General features: G+C 54.4%; 1 protein-coding gene across 7 annotated transcripts in view; it reads right to left on the reverse strand.

Moving 5' to 3' along the window:
- ABLIM3 (actin binding LIM protein family member 3) overlaps positions 1 to 9,078 on the reverse strand; it is a 56,061-nt gene extending 46,983 nt beyond the window's left edge. For 2 of the 7 annotated variants that reach the window (XR_008748546.1, XR_008748550.1), the window contains exon 1: positions 8,506 to 9,062. Coding sequence is in view for 1 of the 7 variants with exons in the window: in XM_055812917.1 (XP_055668892.1) it covers positions 8,506 to 8,518 (13 nt within the window). In the remaining 6 variants the exon portion in view is untranslated. Of the gene's footprint in view, positions 1 to 8,505 lie in introns of all 7 variants that reach the window. The other 5 variants (XR_008748549.1, XR_008748548.1, XR_008748547.1 and 2 more) reach the window with 5 other exon arrangements.
- Positions 9,079 to 19,513: the final 10,435 nt, after the last annotated feature.

A 19,513-nucleotide genomic window follows, 5' to 3' on the forward strand; every position in this document is an offset into this window, starting at 1 on the left:
CCTCAGCAGCTGCCAGATGGGATTAGGCTGTGCATAACCTGAGAGGTGTCTGGCAGTGTGCTAATGCGATGACGTGCTCCGTGTCACCAGTGAGACCTGAAGGAACCCTTTTGACCAAGTGCTGGATGTGTCTGCAAAGGCGGCAGCAAGTCCCCAGGTGCCCGAACTTGGTGACATCACTCTCAGATGATGCTTAGGTGACATGGCTATTTACAGCATGTAGGAGGTTAGAATGAACTCATCTTACCTTGCTCCACCTTCTTCATCCTCTTGAGGACCAGGAACTAATGCAGAAGGGGCAGAGGCAGAGGAGGAAGCAGAGTGATGTGGAAGGAAACCCTCCAGCCCCTGGCACAGCGCAGGGCAGCCAAGGCAGAGGGAGGGAGGGGTTTGCAGGGACCAGCACTGTGCTGTGATCTGAGCACAGATGAGAGCTGGGGAAGCCTGTACTCTGTCACACTCTGAGGACTGCTGTGATAAGAGCAGAGAGAGGGAAAATATGGAGCAAAGTTGCCCGCTTGGATGGCAGGAGAAGCTGGGGCCAAGCTGCACAGCACACTGCCTGCCCAGACCTGGCTGCCACAGCCCCACACAGGCAGCCTCCCTATGTGGGCTGCATTTTTGCTCAGTTCCAAGAGCAAGTAGGGTCTGCACCACCTCCAGAGGGGCTCTGGGACCTCTGTGTGCCCCAGCCCCCATTTCTTCAGGCCAGGCAAGAAAGCCTTCCCATGCCTTTGCTGTACTCAGCACCTGACCATTGATCTCCAGTTTGGAGGGCAAGCATGAACCATGGGGACCAGCTGCAGGTCCTTCCTGGCAGCCCAGAGACATGTTTGCTTGTGGTCACGCACAGGCATCCCATCTGATGCAGACCCTGCAGCCACACCAGCCTGCTGAGAAAGCCACACAGCCACCCCAGCTGGGCACCACTGTGGCCAAGCCACCAGAGGTTATTTTCCCTGGGAAGAGCACTCAGTCATTCAGTGCAGCCGGAGACAGGCAGGGCAGCAGTGGCAGACAGACCAGCCCTGATCCAGCCCTTGTGGCCAAGGCAAGGAAGCCAAAGCCCCTTCTTTTGGGGGCTTGAACAGGCTCCAAAACCAAGTCAAACCCCAAGACTTAAATTTAGATTGCAATGGATGGGCTACAGCTCCCGACATGCAACAGAAATAGGTTTCACACAGAGCTTCCTTCCCTCCTCTTTAAAGGGTTTAGCAGGGAAAAAGTCCTTGACTGGGGTGGGGTGAAACACCTTGAGCTGGCCACCCTGCTCTGCTGAGAATCCAGGCTGGGGAGCAGCTGCGACTGGGAGATCCCTACCATGGCGCCCGACATGTCCCAACAAGTGCTGCTGAGCCAGGGAACAACCCACCCTGTCCCCCAGCTGATTTAAAAATAGCTCTCCTTCACAGCAAGTGTCCCCGGGCTGGGCGGTCCTCCCCGGGACGCCTCTGCACAAAGGGGTCCCCAGGGCTGGCAGGGGGATGGATGCCAGGAGGAAAGCAGCAAGATCTTCAGGGTCTGCTAGTGTAAGACAGATGCTGGAAGGACAGGAAGGGCCTTGCAATGTGTTTTCATGAGCAAGATGCTATAAGCATGTTTGTGAGGGGTGCTGTACTGCAGAGCCTGGCACGTGCACTTTGGGAGCTCACACCTCGAGTCCTGGTCTAGGTTATGCTCATCTTGTCCAGCAGCAGACTGCAGCCTGGCTGCATGTATCCGAGAAACAGTCGTATAATTCATTGCTGTGAGAATAAGTCAAACCCCGAGACTTAATTTAGATTGCAGTGGACTGAAGTCAGGCTGAGGAAGAGCTCTGGGGTTGGCTTTGCACCAGCAATGCCTTTCTTGCCTCACAGCAGCACAATGCTCTCCAGAATGTGCCACTTGTTGCCACGAAAAAAAACACTGAAGCAATCCTGTTGGCTTCTAACCCTCAAGCACACGCTCCTCTCCTACACTGTCCTGTTTCTCAGAGAAACCTTCCCCCCCACAAGGACTTTCCCAGTTATCCAAATCTCAAGAACAAGATTATTCAAAACAGGAGTGGAGTAAAATGTCCATGAACAGAAAAATGAGTGATGCCTGGGGCTCAGAGGACCTTGCCAGGGTAGAAAGGGTAAGAAGGAAGGTCAGACAGGCTGCAGAAGAAAAGCATAGCACCAGCTCCTTTTTCTTTCAGATCTCTGCCGCAGGCAGCAGAGAAGGCACATCAATTCCCAGGCCAGGGCTTATGGCTGATACTGATAAAGCATTCAGAAGATTACACATGCATTTTTTTCAGTGTGGGTATAAACTATGGCCTACCAAAAACCTGAGCCACTGTCAAATAAATGGGAACTGTGCACCTGAGTTTGCTGCCACGCTAGAACAGTTTGGTCCTGTTAAGCTTCAGACAGCCCTTTTCTAGAAAGCAAGGCATATCCATCAGGGCTGCGCATCAGTGCGCTCAAGCTCTTCTCCTTCCCCAGGGATTTACTGAGTCTACAGACTCAAGAGGCAGATGCTGGGCACAGGGGGACTGGGACAGCCTTGGCATCTTCCAAGCAAGAACCACCTTCCCTGCTACAGGCTGCCAGTCACCCTGCCATACTTGCCCTGAGCTGCTTACAAGAAAACTTCCTGGACCTGAAACATCTGGGCTTGGCCTCTGCCTTCCCTACAGCCACCGTGGTCACTCCTAGTCCCCTTTCATCCTATAAAGCTCTCTCCTTTCCCCATCACTTTCCACCCAAATCCTTGCCATCACCAGTCTATCCCCAGGATGCTTTCTAGAGGTGCCGCAGTGTTCACAACTGAAAGGTGCTGATGTATTTACTTTAAAAATACCCAATTAGATGTTCCAAACACTTCATTATGGCGCCATCATGATAGGACTGCAGGCTCTGGCACGAACGTGGGGAGTTTGCCTTTACTCCTTCACAGCTTTGCCGAGAGCAAAAGGCAGCACCACACTGACTGCATGCTGATAACAGGTCAGTCTGTCATTAGTCCAGCCTGCTGGCACCACAAATACAGTTATCTGGCTAAACTGATTGTCATTAGAAAACTTGCTATTTATTTTATAAGAGCATGGTAGGCCCTTGAAATAATTCAATTGCTTCAATTGACCTTCCAGCATGCACTTCGTTGGCCTGCAGGGCCACTTCCCATGGCTCCTGTTCTTCAAAGGGCAGGCTGCCAAGAAAGATGGTTTGCAGAAGAGTCTGAATGAAGCTTGATGAGAGGACAGAGTCCCATCCACTAGCCTGAGGACAGAGAAAAGCTGCCTGGGCTTCAAATTCTCTGGCACCAAAGTGAATGCAACAGGGGATCGCCCCTTTGCTAGTCAGCCTGGGAGAAGAGGCGACAATTTGTATCAGGTCGGTAGTGGCAGCAGAGTCAAGCTGGGGTGTTAATTGAGAGGACCAAGATGTGGGTGGAGAACCTGGAGTTCCCCTTGTTGCCCAAATTCTGCAAAACAGTGCTAGAGCCCTCTTTGGAGAAGCATAGATGGTAGGTCATGTCCATGGGTGGGTTTTGAGAGCACATAGTGGGAAGGTAGCTTTCATCTCTTGCAAGACTGTCTTGCACCTGTGTCCCTCCTTTCTCCTCTGTCCCACCTGCACCTTGAACTGAGTCTACTCCAGCCTTTCTGAAAGCTCTCCTTCTACAAGCCTCCTCCATAACCTGCCAGACAAGGAAGAGCTCTGACTGGAGACCTCTTTCCCCACTGCATGTGAAAAGCCTGTCCAGAAGGCCTTGGGGGAGCAGGGGTGAAGAGCACAAGGGCTTACCCAGAGCCAGAGGTCATCTCACCAAGCACCCAGGCACCACTGCTCTAGTCAGCATCTTGCTCTGCTGGGTCCTCCCTCATGGGAGCTGTGCTTTGTCCCCAGTTAACTGCATGCCTGTGGCAGCCTCCAGCATTGCTAAGATGAAACAGGAACCAGTGGTGACCAGGCACCGTGAATGCTATGACTGGAAAGACTCATCTGCACCACAACTCCTCAGGCCTGGTGTCACCCTTGCAAGCACTAGGGCCTCCACCAAGGGAGGAGACTAACACTGCTCATCATACTGACAGGCTGGTCCCTCTGGGTTCACTGTACTTTCTGAGCACAGGAGAAACACCATGTTCCTCCTCAGCAGGTCCTACCCCACTGGGTGGGGAGACCTGGTGAATCACCATGCCTGATGAGCTGTACAGAGCAGAGCGAGAGCTCCCAGAGATGTGCAGCACCATGTGATTCCTCTTTAATTACACTGGCACTTAATAGTTTGCTGGTAAACACCTTGTAACCACATGTGCCTAGAGATTACTGGGTAATTACGCTTAGTGGATCACCATGTAACAGGGAGCATGGTTTAGGGAAGACAAAAATAACCAAGCAAACATGCTACATTCATCAGTACCTGCCATGAAGCCTTCCTGCCCAAATGCTAAGCTGGCCAGCCTCCTGTCATGTCTCCTTCCCCAGCTTTCTGAGACTATGGGAGCCTCCAAACAGGAATGAGAGATGCCAGAGGTTGGGATAGTCTGGGGAAACTTTCCACTTTGCATACCAAGCCCTCTGCCAGAGCTCTCCATGCTCTGACAGGCTGTCAGCTGCTCAGAGGAAAGAGGATGGCGGATCAATTGTACTGGTCCCCTCCACCCTGAATTAACTTGCCATGGGGACGGATTCTGGTCTCCCTCTTCAGGGGTGCACACTGGAGACAAAAAGGGTTCTGGAAAATACCTAGTTTGTGAACCAGCTTCAATCACCCATTGCAAAACTGATCCAGAGCCTGCAAACCTTGGTTTGACCCAAGAGTTTGCCAGGATTTCACCTCCCTAAGGAGTCACTTAGATCTGTGTTGCCCATAACAAGGGGCACCTTGCTCCTGACAAGACCAGTGCCAAGACTTCCAGCAGCCCCCCACTCCCCACAGAGCTGGGTCAAAAGAGACAACATGCAAATGGGTCCCATGGGTCCCACAGGTACTCACAGACCATCTTCACTGCATGGACCTGCAGCACCCAGAGCTCATGGCTACTTTCAAAGCAGCAGAAGGGATTATTCACACTCATTTCAGAGAATCTTAAATCCCTGGGGCACTTGACAGCTTCAACCCTTTGCTTTTCGATGAGCACAACATTAAACTCCCCGCAACAGGCCAGTTTGAGGGAGAGGTTGAGTGCAGAACATAGATTTCAGGGGTGATTTTAAGGGATGTTCTCTTGGGCAAGGGTTTGTACTACAGGATCCAGCTTCAATGGAAATGCAGAGCAGCACTGATAAACCTGTTTATGAATTATGAATCCACGTGCAACCAATTAGCAGTACTAACCAGAGTGGGAGGTATAAATAGTATAGCTAATGTAAATATCAACACTCTGCCCTCCAAATGCTTGCTGCACACCTGGTAAGCCCAGGACAGGCCACCTTCCTGGCCAGCACAGCCCTTGCACCCTCAGGGCCACCTGGTCTGCTCTGCAGCCTCAGGATATGAGTTCACACCCAAAAATCAAGGGCCTCTTCCTCTTCACCTTAAAAGCAAGATTTCCATATGGCTTCGCCTTCCCTGCATCATGTGAGATGACAACATGGGAGCTCCAACCCTGGGACCCATACCAGGGTGAAAAGCAAACCCTTGTTCCCTTAACAAGGGCAGGTGACTGGCATGCTGTGCACAAAGCATCTTCAGAGATACACCCGTACAGCCCAGCAAATCCTGCACAGAGCTCCCCAGAGGCCTCACGGTTTTTCACAACCGCATGGTTTGAGGACAGCTGTGGCCACAGCACCAGGTTTCCTGACTCACATCAGCTTCAGACAGGACAGAAGTGTTATCAAAATGCACCAAGTAAAATGGAAAAAATGTAGGAATTCACAGATTGGATGGTGGCATTTTATCCTCAGCTGTCCTCACTGGTTTGCCAGTCCCAAAATTTGGTCCTGCAGCCGCAGGTACACCTGTATGTCATCACCCCATGCACACTCTAGCTTCATCACCCATCATCCTCTTCCTGCACCTCCCTCTCATATCTGCACAGGTAGGGTCCTGTGCACCAGGACAGAGACCAGAATGGGCAGGCTGGAGTACAACTGAGCCTGCTGGCTTGATCCTACCACATCAGAGTCCTCAGCCACTACAGGAACTAGGGAAGAATAAAACAAACCAAAAAAAAAAAAATCAATGCAGAGATCAGCAGAGCTGGCCATGCCTGGGAGGCTGAGCCTCAAGCAGGGTTGGGAAGCCTCTGACCAACAAGTAGCACTGAGCTCCCCTGAGCCACTGGCCACTAGCAAAAGGCTGCAAAAGCCATTGCAGGTCACTGCCAGGTAGCATCACTACAGCAACATAAGAGATGGCACAGAGGGCCCTGACACAAGGCTCCTGGGCTCCTTTTTTGCCTTGCAGGCATGCAAACCTGAAGGGTACAGGTTGGGTAGGGATGCACTGAGCTGGGTGAGGCAGCAGCAAGAGGGGAAAGTTTCTGGCAACATTCACACCAGTCACTAGAACATGCTGACAGAAGAGCGTGCCCCACACCCCATGCCTTGCTTACAGAGCCAGCTGGGAGAGGAACCATGCCATTGCTAAGAACAGACGTGAGCCAGCATTGGCTATGACAAACCCTGCTTTGAGCCCCTCAGCTACTGGGAAGAAGTCTGGAAGCCTAACAGGGTAGAATCTGCTGCCTTGCAGGGTTTGCCCAGCCCTGGTAGCAGCTGTGGTCCCTTTGGGACCCCAAGTAACCAACCTATAGCACAGGAAGTAATCAGCAGATATTACAAAGTTCCCAAACCTTTACTAAAACACACAACTACTTAGTAATGGCAATATTTAGGCAAAGATTGCCGAGCCATCCAAAGGGCTAGGCGAGCGCTGTGGTGGCAGCCTGCTGCTGGCAAATCCAGAAGCCGAGGCAAGGCTGAGTGATGCGCCCAAGGTCTGAGCAAGGCAGTGGCAGAAGGAGGAGCACCTCCCAAGAGACTGCCAGCTGTGCACTCGCTGCCTGCCCAGTGGCCTCCTCCTGTGAGTCATGTCAGAGCAACAGGCAGGCAGCACGTTTGGGTCTGCTGGCACCAATCTGTGTGTGGGAGGACCCAATAAAGGAGTTTTGCGGTGCAATCAGATAGTTCTAACACACCAGTCCCATAAACAACCCTTATCGCTATCAGCAGCCAGCCTAGCTATTAAGAGCTGGAAAGGAATCCCAAAAGGAACAAACACGCATTTGTCAAAACTGGCTTAGAGGAAGCTAAGTCCCACCTGACCGCTGTGATCACTGACCCCAGCGAGCACCGTGCGCCATCCCAGCCCTCTGCACCAGACCCAAGCTCATCACCCAGAGAGGCTGAGGGAGGCCCCTTTGTTACCAGGCATCCAGCAGGCTCAGAAAGAATCAGTCCCTATTGTTTCCTACCTGGGCACCACCAGCTCTGCACCCTCGGGAAGGGGGCTAGCTCCTGTCCCAGGTGTGGCTCGTGCAGAGGGCACCTGGAAAGTTTTTTTGCCTCTGACACAGCCCAACAGGAATCACCTGTTCTGTTGCTTTGCAGCATGCCAAGGCATTTTTCACAGTGTTTTGCTTGGGAACCACCCCAAGCCCTCGGATTGAGAAACCTCAACACACCAATGCAATGGAGAAGTCATTTCTCTTTCTGCCTGGGGGAGTCCTCCTTTCTTCACAAAGCCTCTAGGACCTACAGGAGGGAGGGCAACTTATTCCAGGAGGAAGACCCTCAGATGGCCATCAGCGTTAACTCTGGGGGCCCACCACTTTTAAAGGAATGGATCAGAACTGTGCTAGCAAGGTGGGTACAGCCATCACACATCAGATCAGTGAGGAAAGAAAAATTGATTGTCACTCAATCAACCCTGATCAATTTTTCCAGACTCTGCAACAAGGACACAAAACCAGAAGTAACCAGACTAGTACCAGGTGCCAGTTCTCATCCTATGCAGCACATTTCCAAGCTCTGCTTCTTTAGAAATTCATACACAGCACGTGAGTGCCTCTGTCCCTCTCACAGAACAGAAACACGCACATCCCCAGCTGCAAAAGGTACATGTCTTTCAGGATTACACCTGTGCTTTGCTCAGGTCCCTGGTTTCTGGGTCTCTCCTTACCCTGCCCCTCCTCCCCATTGGCTGTTGCCCCCATGTCCATTTATATGTAGGCAGCAGCAGCAGCAAGTGAGCCTGCTGCCTGTCAAGAGTGCTCCAGACTCCTCACCATGTTGCATATCGACATTTTAGTCCATGATCTGCCCTCCAAGCCCCAGAAATACAAGCCAAGAAAAGTACTCGGTGGAGATAAGCACCATGGCTTAGCTCACATGAAAGAAGGGCGCCAGCAAAGCCAGACCCTGTCAGAAAGCAAAAGGCAGGCAGGAAAATAATAACAAAAACCCCAAAACATCCCATTAGGCTCGTCAGCCCTGTCGTGACATTTTCTTTCCAATTCTCCCAGCCAGTCAGTGCCATACCAGCCCCAACCCCATAGCATAGGCAAGGGAAAGCCGTACTTACTGCTAGTGCTCATCTTGCCGGTCCTCCTCCGTCCTCCTCATTCAACAAAGGGGGCAAAGATGCTCTTTAAATCCTTTTTCTTCCACTCCCCCGTCAGCGGGAGGAGGCTGCCTCTCCCTTTCCTAGGAAAAATATTTCGGTGCGATCCGCCAGCTAACGCATCCCCAGGCAGCTCCGCGACCCAGCACGGCTGCCTCCGTGGCCGCCGCTGCGCTCCCTGCCGAGCGGCCGGATGGCAAGGTCAAGGGTGTCGGCGGCGGGGAGGGGGCGACGCGAGGCGGGGGACGCCCGGGACCGGCCCGGGGGAGGGTCCCAGCCGCGCCGCACCGGGCGAGGCGCTGCCATGCACTGCGGAGCGCGGCCGCGGCCGCTCCTCTTATAGCGGGGTGTGGAGCCGCGGCGGGGGCCGCGCAGCGCCGCGTAGCGCCGCTCCCCGCCCGCCCCGCCCCACGGCGCAGCCCGCGGACGGACGGACGGACGGACGGACGGACGGGGCGGCGGGCGGACCGACGGGCGGGCGGCAGCGCCGGGCGGGGCAGCGCGGAGCGGAGCGGCGCGGGGGGCGGCGGCGGCCCGGCCCCGGGGGGCGGCTGCGGGACACGCCGCCTCGGCACCGCCGCCATCTGCTGGGCACCGCCTGCCCGCTGCCCTGCCTGCCTGCCCTGCCTGCAGCGCTGCCCTGCCCTGCCTGCCCGCTGCCCTGCCCTGCCTGCCCGCTGCCCTGCCCTGCCTGCCCACTGCCCTGCCCTGCCTGCCCGCTGCCCTGCCTGCCCTGCCTGCAGCGCTGCCCTGCCCTGCCTGCCCGCTGCCCTGCCTGCCTGCCCTGCCTGCAGTGCTGCCCTGCCCTGCCTGCCCGCTGCCCTGCCTGCCTGCCCTGCCTGCAGTGCTGCCCTGCCCTGCCTGCCCGCTGCCCTGCCCTGCCTGCCCTGCCCTGCCTGCCCGCTGCCCTGCCCTGCCTGCCCGTTGCCCGGCCCAGCCTGCAGTGCTGCCCTGCCTGCCCGCTGCCCTGCCCTGCCTGCAGTGCTGCCCGCTGCTGGCCCTGCCTTCTCTTCTGCCCTGCCTGCAGTGCTGCCTGCCATCTAGCCCTGCCTGCTGCCCTGCCCTGCCTGCAGTTCTGCCAGTGGTCTGGCTCTGCCCACTGTGCTGCCTGTGGTCTAGTCCTGCCTGCTGTGCTGCCCTGCCTGCATTCCCGCCCGTGGTCTGTCCCTGGCTGCTGCCCTGCCCTTCTTTCTAGCCTGTCTTCAACCCTGCATGCTGCCCTGCCTGGTGGCCAACCAGCTGCCCTGCCTGTGGCTCTGCCTGCGGCTCCGGGGCCTCCGGACTGGTCCCTCCTCACCTGGGACACCCCTCCCCCCACAGGCCCCACGGGGCTCCCCCCCAGCATGGTGCTGCCAGCTGCCAGTCCCATGCTGCTCACTCATGGGCTTGGCCCGGTGGTGGCTGAGCATGCAAAGAAACGTTGTCCCAGGACAGAGGCATTTAGCAATTGATGCTAAAAACTGGATTTCCTCTTGTGCCAAGGTTCCCGTCCAGCAGCTGTCCAGGCTGCCTGCCCCAGCTGTCCTGGCAGTCCCATGCCAGGAGCAAGGAGGGGCTGTGGGTGTCTGCATGGCACCTGGCTGTAGGATGGAGAAGGGGGGCTCTTCCCATGCGATGAGCTAGCAGCCTTCTCTGCTAGCAGCACATCAGGATTCCTGGAAGGGCTTCAAAGCCATTAGATCATTGTTTTGTTTGTGAGATGCTATTTATCAGAATAAAGCCTCACCCAGTGGAGCTGCTCCCAGGATGTGAGCAGAGACAGGGCTGTGCCCACCCTGCCTGCGGAGCCCCCGAGAAGCTGCACTGCGATTCAAAGAGGCAAGCTACAATCGTGCCGCTAATGAAAGGGGTTTTTCATGTAGCGTGACAGGCGCCGCATCTCTCCCGCTCCTGGGGCTGGAGCGCTGCTCAGAGAGGGCCTTTTGCTTTCCCTTTCTCTTGCTGTTTTTTTTGCAGCAGCAGATGTTTGCGGTGACATGACAAGACAGGTAGCAGGTCCTGTGAGCTACGCCTGCGCTGCCGGTGATACAGCCAGCTCGCTGCAAGCCCTGCTGCCTGTCCCCTTTGGCTCTGTCCCCTTCCCAGAGGCAGTGGGTGTGTGTGAACAGCAGGGCTGGAGGGAACAGGCAAGCAGAGAGCAGTGCTGCTGATATGGCTCGGCAGGATGGCTCGGGCTGTCCCGTGGTGCTAATTTGGGGCCCTTTGTGAAGTTTCCCTGTGCATGACAAGTGCCCAGGTGTCCCCTCCTCAAGGAAGAACGCAGGACCCCAATCGCAGCTAGGCTCACACCCATCGTATCAATAATGTCCATTTGGGGAGTCAATAAAGCAGACATGATGTGAGCTGGTCCCCACGGTTCAGCGAGCTAATTAAGCTTCTTCCGCTGACCTGGTTTCCAAATCTTGTTAACTTGCTGCCTTCAGAGCAACTTGAAATTTCCAGCACAGACAGGCTGGGATTGCAGAGGGCTGCAGAGGAGGACAGGGTGCTTTGGCGGAGCTCAGGGGGAACCAGTGCAGAACCTCTTCGCCTTGGTCCCCTCCCAGCAGGGTGGTGCTGGCATGGCAGATCTGTGCTGTGGGGAAGGGAGAGGGGGTGCTGCCAGTAGGGAGGTGGGCAGGGCATCAGGTGCCCCCTGCCATGGGATTTTTGGGTTTTGGCAGCGGTGAGCTGACAGCAGGGAGCTCTAACTCTTGTCACCTCCCTGCCTCAGCCAGCAGCTACTGCACAGGGGCCTGACCCCAGCCAGGCTGCAGCAAGGGCCCATGGTGCAGGGTGCTGCTCGGAGCCCCTCACGATCAGCGCTGCCCAGGGTGTTTTGGAAATCCCATTTCCTTTTCTTTGACTGAGGAAACTGGCTGCAAAAGCTGTCACAAAAGGATGTTAGGGATGCCTGAGACAAGAAGTCAGAAATGAGGAAATGTCAAGATGTTAACGCAGCCTCCTTTCATCCCTTTGTGCCTGTGCATTGCAACACGGTCTTTCACAGCAATTATTAGATGCGTGTTTTTCCCATAAGGCGCCTGCCTCATTCGGTACCCAGCATGTGCCACGTAGCTCAGGCTGTGCAGAGGAAGCTGCTGCCTTCAGGACCCTGCACCGTTCAGTGAAAAGGGGCACGGCACTGGTGAGGGTAAGAGGCTCGACAGAAGAGTGCTAATTTAATTTGATTTTACTGTCAGCTTCCCTGGACACTGGGTTTCTTCTCCCTGCCTCCACGCCTTTGTGAGATGCTAAGAGAGTGACCTGAACCAAACTTTCCTCACCTGGTTGATAACTGTCTTTCTTCTTTCCCCGACACTGGCTCGTCATTGAGAGAGCTGGAAGTTGGTGGCTGCATGCGGAGCCATCAGGAGCTGGGCTCGAAATGTATCTTGTGCTATACCAGCACTAGGAACTTGGAGATACCAGGCTCACTGCCTCTCTCACCAATGGCTTGGGAAGCCACCACGCACATATTTCTGTGTGAGGCTGCACTCAGCCACTGTCCCTGGGAAGGTCCTCAAGGCTGGAGGGGCAGGTCCCATCCCGCTTCTGCAGAGTGGGATGCCTGGGGAAAAGCCCAGGGAAGGGGATCCCTCCTCATTCCTGAGTGACTTGGGGACCAGGTGAGGAATGGAGAGGCTGCAAGGGGAATATCAGATAGCAGGTCCCAAAGCCAGCAGGAAGGATTAGGAGAGGTCAGAGAGCTACAAGATCATATAAGCGTATCTGTCCCCAAAGCACAAGGGGGAATGGTTCAGCAGCAGCCTTAGCTCTGGCATTTCTGGTTTATTTGAAGCCATAACATCCCTTTCAGCACCCCTAGGTACAGACATATGCATACATACGTGTTTACAAACACGCACACATACAGTCACATGGAACAGTTTTCAGAGGTCTCTCTGTAGGAGCCCCAGGCCTTCCACCTGCTTTCTTTCCCCTTCAACTGGTAGTCATCCTGGTGAACAGCCTTCACTGCCGGGCCCTGTGAATTACAGTTTCAGGAGGAGTGGAAATGCCTTGGCCAGAGATCCCAGCTGCAGCCCTTGCTCCAGAGTGCCGTAGCACAAGTGTGTCTGTGTGTCCCAGGGGCACCAGCTGGCCAAACCCACCCCTGCCAACACGAGCTCCTGGCAGACGTGCCTGCATGTGTGCTGGCAGCAAAAGGCTCTCCTTTCTTAGCGAGAAGATTTAAGTCCAAACAACAGCAGCGAGATGCCTGTGGGGACCCCAGCACAGCACAGCCCGCTGCCTCGCACGAAGCACTGGGCAGGCTGCAGAGAAGCAGGACTCTGACTCATCGGAAGCTGGTGACATTTTCCAAAAAAAGCCTGTAAGTCCAGGGCTGCGATGTTCCCAAAAGGCAGCAGAGAAGCCTAAGGGGTCTGGAGACCCCATTATACCACAGCACATGGTCTGCGTCATGGGGTGGAGGAAATTCCGCCTTGCTGGACAGTTCCCCACCCATTTTTCTCTTGTCCCCTGCTTCCCCTGTGAGGTGGGATCTGGCAGAGGTGAAGTCAGGAGTGGTCAGATGTTGCTGCCTGCTGCCCCACTGCAAAGCCCGACTCACTCTTCCAGTGATGACAGAATTACTTTCCAGATGATGGAGATAGTCACTTTACTTTGGGAGTGCCTGGAAAACAGCAACTGGGACCAGAGCAGTGAACAGGGCAGTGGGTGTTTTAAGAGGGGGCTATGGTGGGACCTGACAGCGCAGCTGGTGCCTTAGCCCGCACAGGACCCCGCTCCTGTTCCTCAGTCCCAGCAACCACCAAGTCATTCACCAGTGTTTGGCTGTCTTCCAGTTTACACAGGAGCACAACAGCACTTCCCAGCAATTCCCTGTGTCGGCAGGAGGAGACACAGACAGGCAGAGGCAGATGTTCCTCAGGCTGCCTGCATTAAAGCGATAATCAAATGATAGATTATTTTGAAGCAAACTCACATTTTCAGTCATTAATTTTAGTGCTGTGCAAATAGTTTCAGCAGAAAATAAATATCCACAGTGGAGAATGGTTGTGAAGCTGGATCTGCTTCAGGCGAAGCTGGTGTGCACCGTAGCCCAGCTGTAACCTGGAACCATCCTGCAAAGCCAGGCAGGGATGCCTACGCCATGCACGGGGGGAGCTACAGGTCCTCTGGCATTATCCATCTCGTTACCACAGGGACTGAGTCCCTAGGTCAAGTGAAACAAATGTTCCCAAATCAAAAGCAGATGAGTGAAAACAAGTGCCGCAGAACCTCTAGAGTGACTTGTCCTGCATGTCAGGAGTGCTGGGCCTTCTCCTCCCTGCCTGAAAGATCAGGACACCAGGAGACGAGAGGTGCTGCATGACCTGCCTAAGGGAGGAGTAATGGCAAAGGCCTTAGGACATGGGAAACCAGTGTTTGTCCTAAAACCTGCCAGAATCTTTCACTCCCTAGCCCTTCAGGAGAGCTGATGTCCCTGTGCAGACCTCTGCCACAGCAGCGTGCTGAAAAAGCCAACGAGCACGCTGTTGTGGCCTGCAACCAGGCTGGGGTTCCCGGGCAAGATCAGGGCTTATTGCCTGAGATCAGGCATCTCCGGGCTGCTGCGTCTCGCCCGCTGTGTGTAGCTGAGCTGGTGTACACCATGCCGGTGCAGCCCTGCTTCCGGCCCCGCTGCAGGGTGAGCAGGGACCCTCCGGGGACAGCTGCCCGGCAAAGCCTGGCTGGCGGCTCCTGCCAAGCAGCATCAGCAAAGCAATGCAAAGGGAGATTTATACCAGCTGCAGCTCTGGCCCCCGAGGTACCTGACCTGCTTTCCCATTGCCAACTATGTTTCAACCCATTAAAGGTCATCGGAAGTTGGGTTTATTTTTAGTTTTCCCTTTTAAGTTGCCCTGAAGCAGTGAAGACTGATGGAAGGAAGAAACATCCTCCCTCCCATCAGCCGTTAGGGCAGGATCCCGAGATGTTGTTAATGGACAGCCTTGGCCGTCATGAGCTGCCTGTAAGAAGCCCAGCCCTTGGACCTCTCTGCTCGTGGAAGCTGGCTGGCACACCTCCCGTCTTCCCAGAGCTCCTCAGGGAGCACCACCTTCTCAGAAAGAGCAACGTCGCCTTGGCAAATGCTGCTTCTTACTTATTGCTGGAGTGCTGTTATCACGACAATTTGTTTTTCCTTTTGTTCCTCATATTGTTTCATGGGGAAACAGAATCAGGGAGATTCCAGGAGAATCTAGGAGATCTTCAGGCTGGAGCATGGCACTCCTCGCTCTGGGGGCTGGCAGCAAACCTCAGACCAGGTCTCCAGACCGTGCTGCATGTGCAGTTCAGGAGACCAAGCAACATCATTAAGAAAAGATAATTTCTTTTTACACTTCTAAGCATATGAAATACTGCACAATGGCTAGCCCCGGGAAAGCAGCGGGTTATCTCTTTTCTAGGAAATCTCACTTCTCTTTTTTACCTTGGTCTAAAAATGGAATGCAGACACTTAAAATAAATTCCCAGAGAACAAAACTGAGGAAACAATGGGATTTGAATCAAAGTGTTTGGATTAATTAGCTTAAACTGAAAGCTTTCATTCTGATTTCAATCTTGGCTTTATATACAAAAAATTAAAGCAGGAAAGCTTTGTAAGTTGAAAAATCAAAATGTTCCACTCTGAAAATATCAAAACAAGATGCTTAGCCTCACTGAGTTGCTTTGTTGCTTTTAAAAGGAAATGGCATGAAGACCAACACCTTTCCAAACAGCTTGGATCATTAAAATCTTAAAAAAAACCCCCTGGATCAGCACAAGCAATTAATATCTTCATCACTATTTATCTTTTTCTTCCAGAGGAAAGTCCAAAAATACTGATTTTTTCCAGATTATGAAAAGATTTCTTTAAATATGTTCCCTTTACTGTATGGTTAAGCGTGAGCTTGAGCTGTGTGAATTAGATGGGATGGTTTGTATGACTCGTCTTTGCTCAGGCTCCGTGGTGGGCGCTGCTTGTACCAGCACTTGCTGGGCTGGCGGTAGGGAAAGCAGTGCTGGATTTGCTTTTTGGTGCTATGCGTGCAGGAGATGGCTATTCAGCCCCTTGCAACTCACATCGCAGATGTTGGAGGAAAAGGAATAAGGAGGTTGGGTTGTTATTCATGTTTGTAGTCTAAAAATGAACAAAATGTGTCTTCACGACCATTTTCCTACTGTGAGTGAAATTGAAAAATGAAAAACTGGAGATCTGGGGGGTTGTGCTCACTTTGTCATTTTTTGTTCTTCCCCACCCTGTTCATTTCTGTTTCATGGCAAAATAGGAACAAGGTAAAAGAAGAGGCAGGGGAGAATAATAAAGGGAAAGAGAGACTAGAAGGGAGAAATACAGGAAAACTGAGAAGTTAAAATGAAATATTTTGAAAGTTCAATTTTCTAGAGGTATTTCCAAGTGAAACACATTTCTTTTGGAAACCTCTCCAAGGAGAACAACTTTGACATTTTGAGCACTTTTTCCTTCTGATTTTCAGTCAGCTCTATTCAAGGCAGCACCTGAATGAGCCGTGGCTGCACATCCCTGGCAGGGTTTGCTCAGCGTGTTACCTTACCCGTAGCGTCTTTAACACAGAGACAATAAAATCACCGCTGGAAATGAGTGTGGCTTCACTGAGTGCTCGTTAGTGTGGTGCACAGAGGCTGGCTTTCGCATGTCACCAACTGGTGGTTCCCAGCTGGGTGCTCACAGCAGTCCCTTGCAGATGGACTCTAGAGAGTCACCTTCCCTGGAGATGACCTGGCTGGTTGCACTCATGTCCCTGCTGAGCCTGGCGTTGCTGCACGGAATGCTGGTCCCGTATTTTTGAGCCTTCCCTTGTTTTTCCTTGCAAGCCCAGTTCTGCAGTCCCAGAGTGCTTGCCCCATTCTGGGGTTATTTCCCTACCCTGTGGTCCATCCTGTGGACCAGGTGCAGCTGCGGATGCTTGGGGGCCGTGGGCAGCAGGGCTGGGACCTGGCTCCAAAAGTGTTTTTGCAATGTTGGGACGGTGTGGGGAGCAAGGTGCTGCTGGCGTGGTAGTTGCTGCCATCTAATGGCTCTGACAATTAATAAGCAGTATGGGGAGAGCCTGACGGCACTCTGCATCTCGGCTGGCTTGGTAGCTATCAGCTAATGGGCTCCCCCACGGGGCTGCAGGGCTGCTGTGGGGCACGCTGGGCCTGAGCAGCAGTGCAATGTCCTTTAGGGTGACACTGGGCACAGAGAGGAAGGCAGAGGTTGGGCATTGCTATTTCAAAGCCTAGGACAAGTTCCTTAGAGGTGATGCTTGCTGGTGCCAGCAGCTCTGCCCTACCAGGGGGAGGTCAAATGCACTGTCACACCCTGCCACCTACAAACTCATGGAAGCAGCAGGATTTGCATACTGAAGGGCTGCATCCTAAACTCCCCTCGGGAAATGAATGGGAATCTCCCAGTAGCCAAGAGCACCCCTCAGCCAACTGCCCCTTTCATGGCGGGGAGCTGGGCAATGCAACAAGTCCCAAGTGGGGTTGCGCTCCCAGCACCAGCTGTGCCTCGTGCTACATGTCCTGGATGGCAGAACCCCAGCCTCCCAGATGGGGACACCCAGTTCCCAGATGGCAGAACCCCAGTGCACTCACACGTCTCCGCTCCGCCAGCAAGGGTGGCTTGGTGCTGGCTGTGGTGCCCTGACAAGGGCCCTGCACACACACCTGGGTAGAAAAGCAGCTGCCTGGCTTGTGCCTCGCTGCCAGCAGCTCCCAGACCAGCCTGCAACTTGTAGGAAAGTAGCTCGGATTCGCCTCTCTGGAGCATGTTGCCCTGATGCAATGGTTTTCCGAACATCTTTGCAAAGAAAGGCACAGTGCCACCTTTTTTCAGATGGGAATAGCACAGACTCTGGACTTAGCAAAAGCTCCCCAGCATGCAGGGAACACATCAGAGACATCGTCCTCTGCTGCCCCATGGGAAAACCTGTCCAGCACATAGAAGGCCACAGTGCAAAGGCTGACATGGCTGCTTGCACATAGCTGTGTCCAGCCAGTGCTTTCCTTGTGTCCCTCTGGCTGGTGAGCAGCCTCCTCACCTGGGCCAGCAGAGAGGAGCCCCTTCAGGTCTCCAGGTCCAGAGAGGTGGGCAAGGCAGGAGGGTTCCCAGTCAGATCCTGCCTGAGCTCGCCACCCCGTGTGGGCTGCGGGCATTTATCCACACCCCAGGTCCTGCCTGGCCATGCTCAGGGAGGTCTCAGTGCCCCTCTGAGGCTGGCAGCTGTCTACAAGCTACCTGCCATCAATTCTCCTGCATTATTGATAGGGTTAAGGCCATTTAATGTTCTGGCCAGTGCTGGGCTGAAATAATTCCAGCCTGGGAGAAGAGCAGGGATAAGAAGCCAAGGAGAGAAGCTGTGACTGGATGGGGCAGCAGGAAGGGTGGAGCTGGGGGACCTCTTTGCAGCAGCTCTGACATCAGTCAAGAGAGATCAGGTGGCCAAGAGACACTTTTCATCACCTGGGGACCCTCTTCTGCTGCGAAGACTGGGTGGATCTGGCTGCCAGCTGTGAGTTTGTCCTTGTGGGGCTGATTCCTGGGGGGGTGGCCATCTTGGGTGGGTGCACAGCAGGACCAGGCATCATGGTAGTGGAAATGTTGAGAAAGCGATGCTGGGGGTGAGAGGGGGTACAACAGCTACAGGGTCGGCACTGGCTAGAGGGGTGGTGGGAAGGGATCCTCTTCTGCAGGTGACATGGAGAGTAGCACCTACTCTACCCCAGGAGAGCCGGGGGTCTGGGACTGGGCTGCCTGGGTAGGTGGGACAAGCTGGGAACTTCAGAAGCTCAGGACAGATCTCGTGTCCCCTTGTGCCCTCCGCTGGGGCACAGGCATCCTTGCGCTGGATGGAGCTGCTGTGGGGCAGAGCCTGGCACCCCACCCCTCGTCCCTGCAGCCTTGTCACAGCGCAGGCAGGAGGGACCTGACAGGAGTCAGAGGGAGCTGGGAGGAGTATCCCGAGGGCGCATCATGGTTTCACCAGCTGTTAGCTCAGATCTCGCAGAGGATGCGAGGTCTGGGCTACCTCTGCAACCTTGGAAGAAGCTGTTCTAGAGGAAGAAAGAGGTTTTCCCCAATAGTCCTGTGCCTAAAAGCTACTGTGATGTGTGATGCTGTGGCTGTCGCCCCCCCCTGCAGCTGTTGTTGGAGCAGGGATGGTGCTGGAAGGTGTAGCTGTAGCTCTGCCCTTGCCTGGGCGAGGATGCTCAGCAAGGCAGCTTGCTGGAGCGGTGCCTGCTGTGGGCAGGCTGGCCGAGGAAGGGATGCAATGATTAAAAGAGCTCGAAAAGGCCTTGAGAGGCAGCACTATGGGGCTGCACGCTTGTGACTGCTATTCCTGGCTGCTCTCCTACACCTTATCGCTAAGCTCTTTCTAGCGAAACCGGTGCCTCTGAGACACCTGCACATGCAGTATCAGAGCAGGGCTTTCCCTGCCGAGCCCAAACCTTCCTGCAAGCTGAATTGGACAAAACCCAAGATGTTTGCACAGGGCTGAACTAGAATGCTCCTCCCAGCAACACAGTGCCAGACAGGCGCTGCAGCAATCTTCAAACCCTGGAGCTCAGCTAGCTAGCTTTGGTCCTTCCTTCTTCCTTCCCATGCCTTATCTGTGGCCTCCACTTCCCTGGCTCTGTCTCCGCGCAGTCTGGAGGCTCCCCTGGGCGGTGACACCACACTGCTGCCTTTGGAGCGGTGGTCGTGTTCAGAGGGCTGCAGGCAGGAGCAGGGAGCATGCTTGGGGTTCACACCCCAATCCCAGGGAGGAGACCTCGAAGCAGCAGCCTGGGCTGCTCCCGGCACAGCTCCTGGGCGCAGGGGCAGCTGCTCTATGTGCCAAAGGGTGGTCCCAGCCTCCAGACCCTCCCAGGCACAGCCGACACACACAGTCCCTTTTCCAAGAGCACTTACTTCCTCTGCCTCTGGCTGAAAACAATGTGAGAGGAGCAGGGCTCAGCATTTCTGAAAATTAAG

The sequence above is a fragment of the Falco peregrinus genome, chromosome 8 (assembly GCF_023634155.1).
Source record: "Falco peregrinus isolate bFalPer1 chromosome 8, bFalPer1.pri, whole genome shotgun sequence".
NCBI lineage: Eukaryota > Metazoa > Chordata > Aves > Falconiformes > Falconidae > Falco > Falco peregrinus.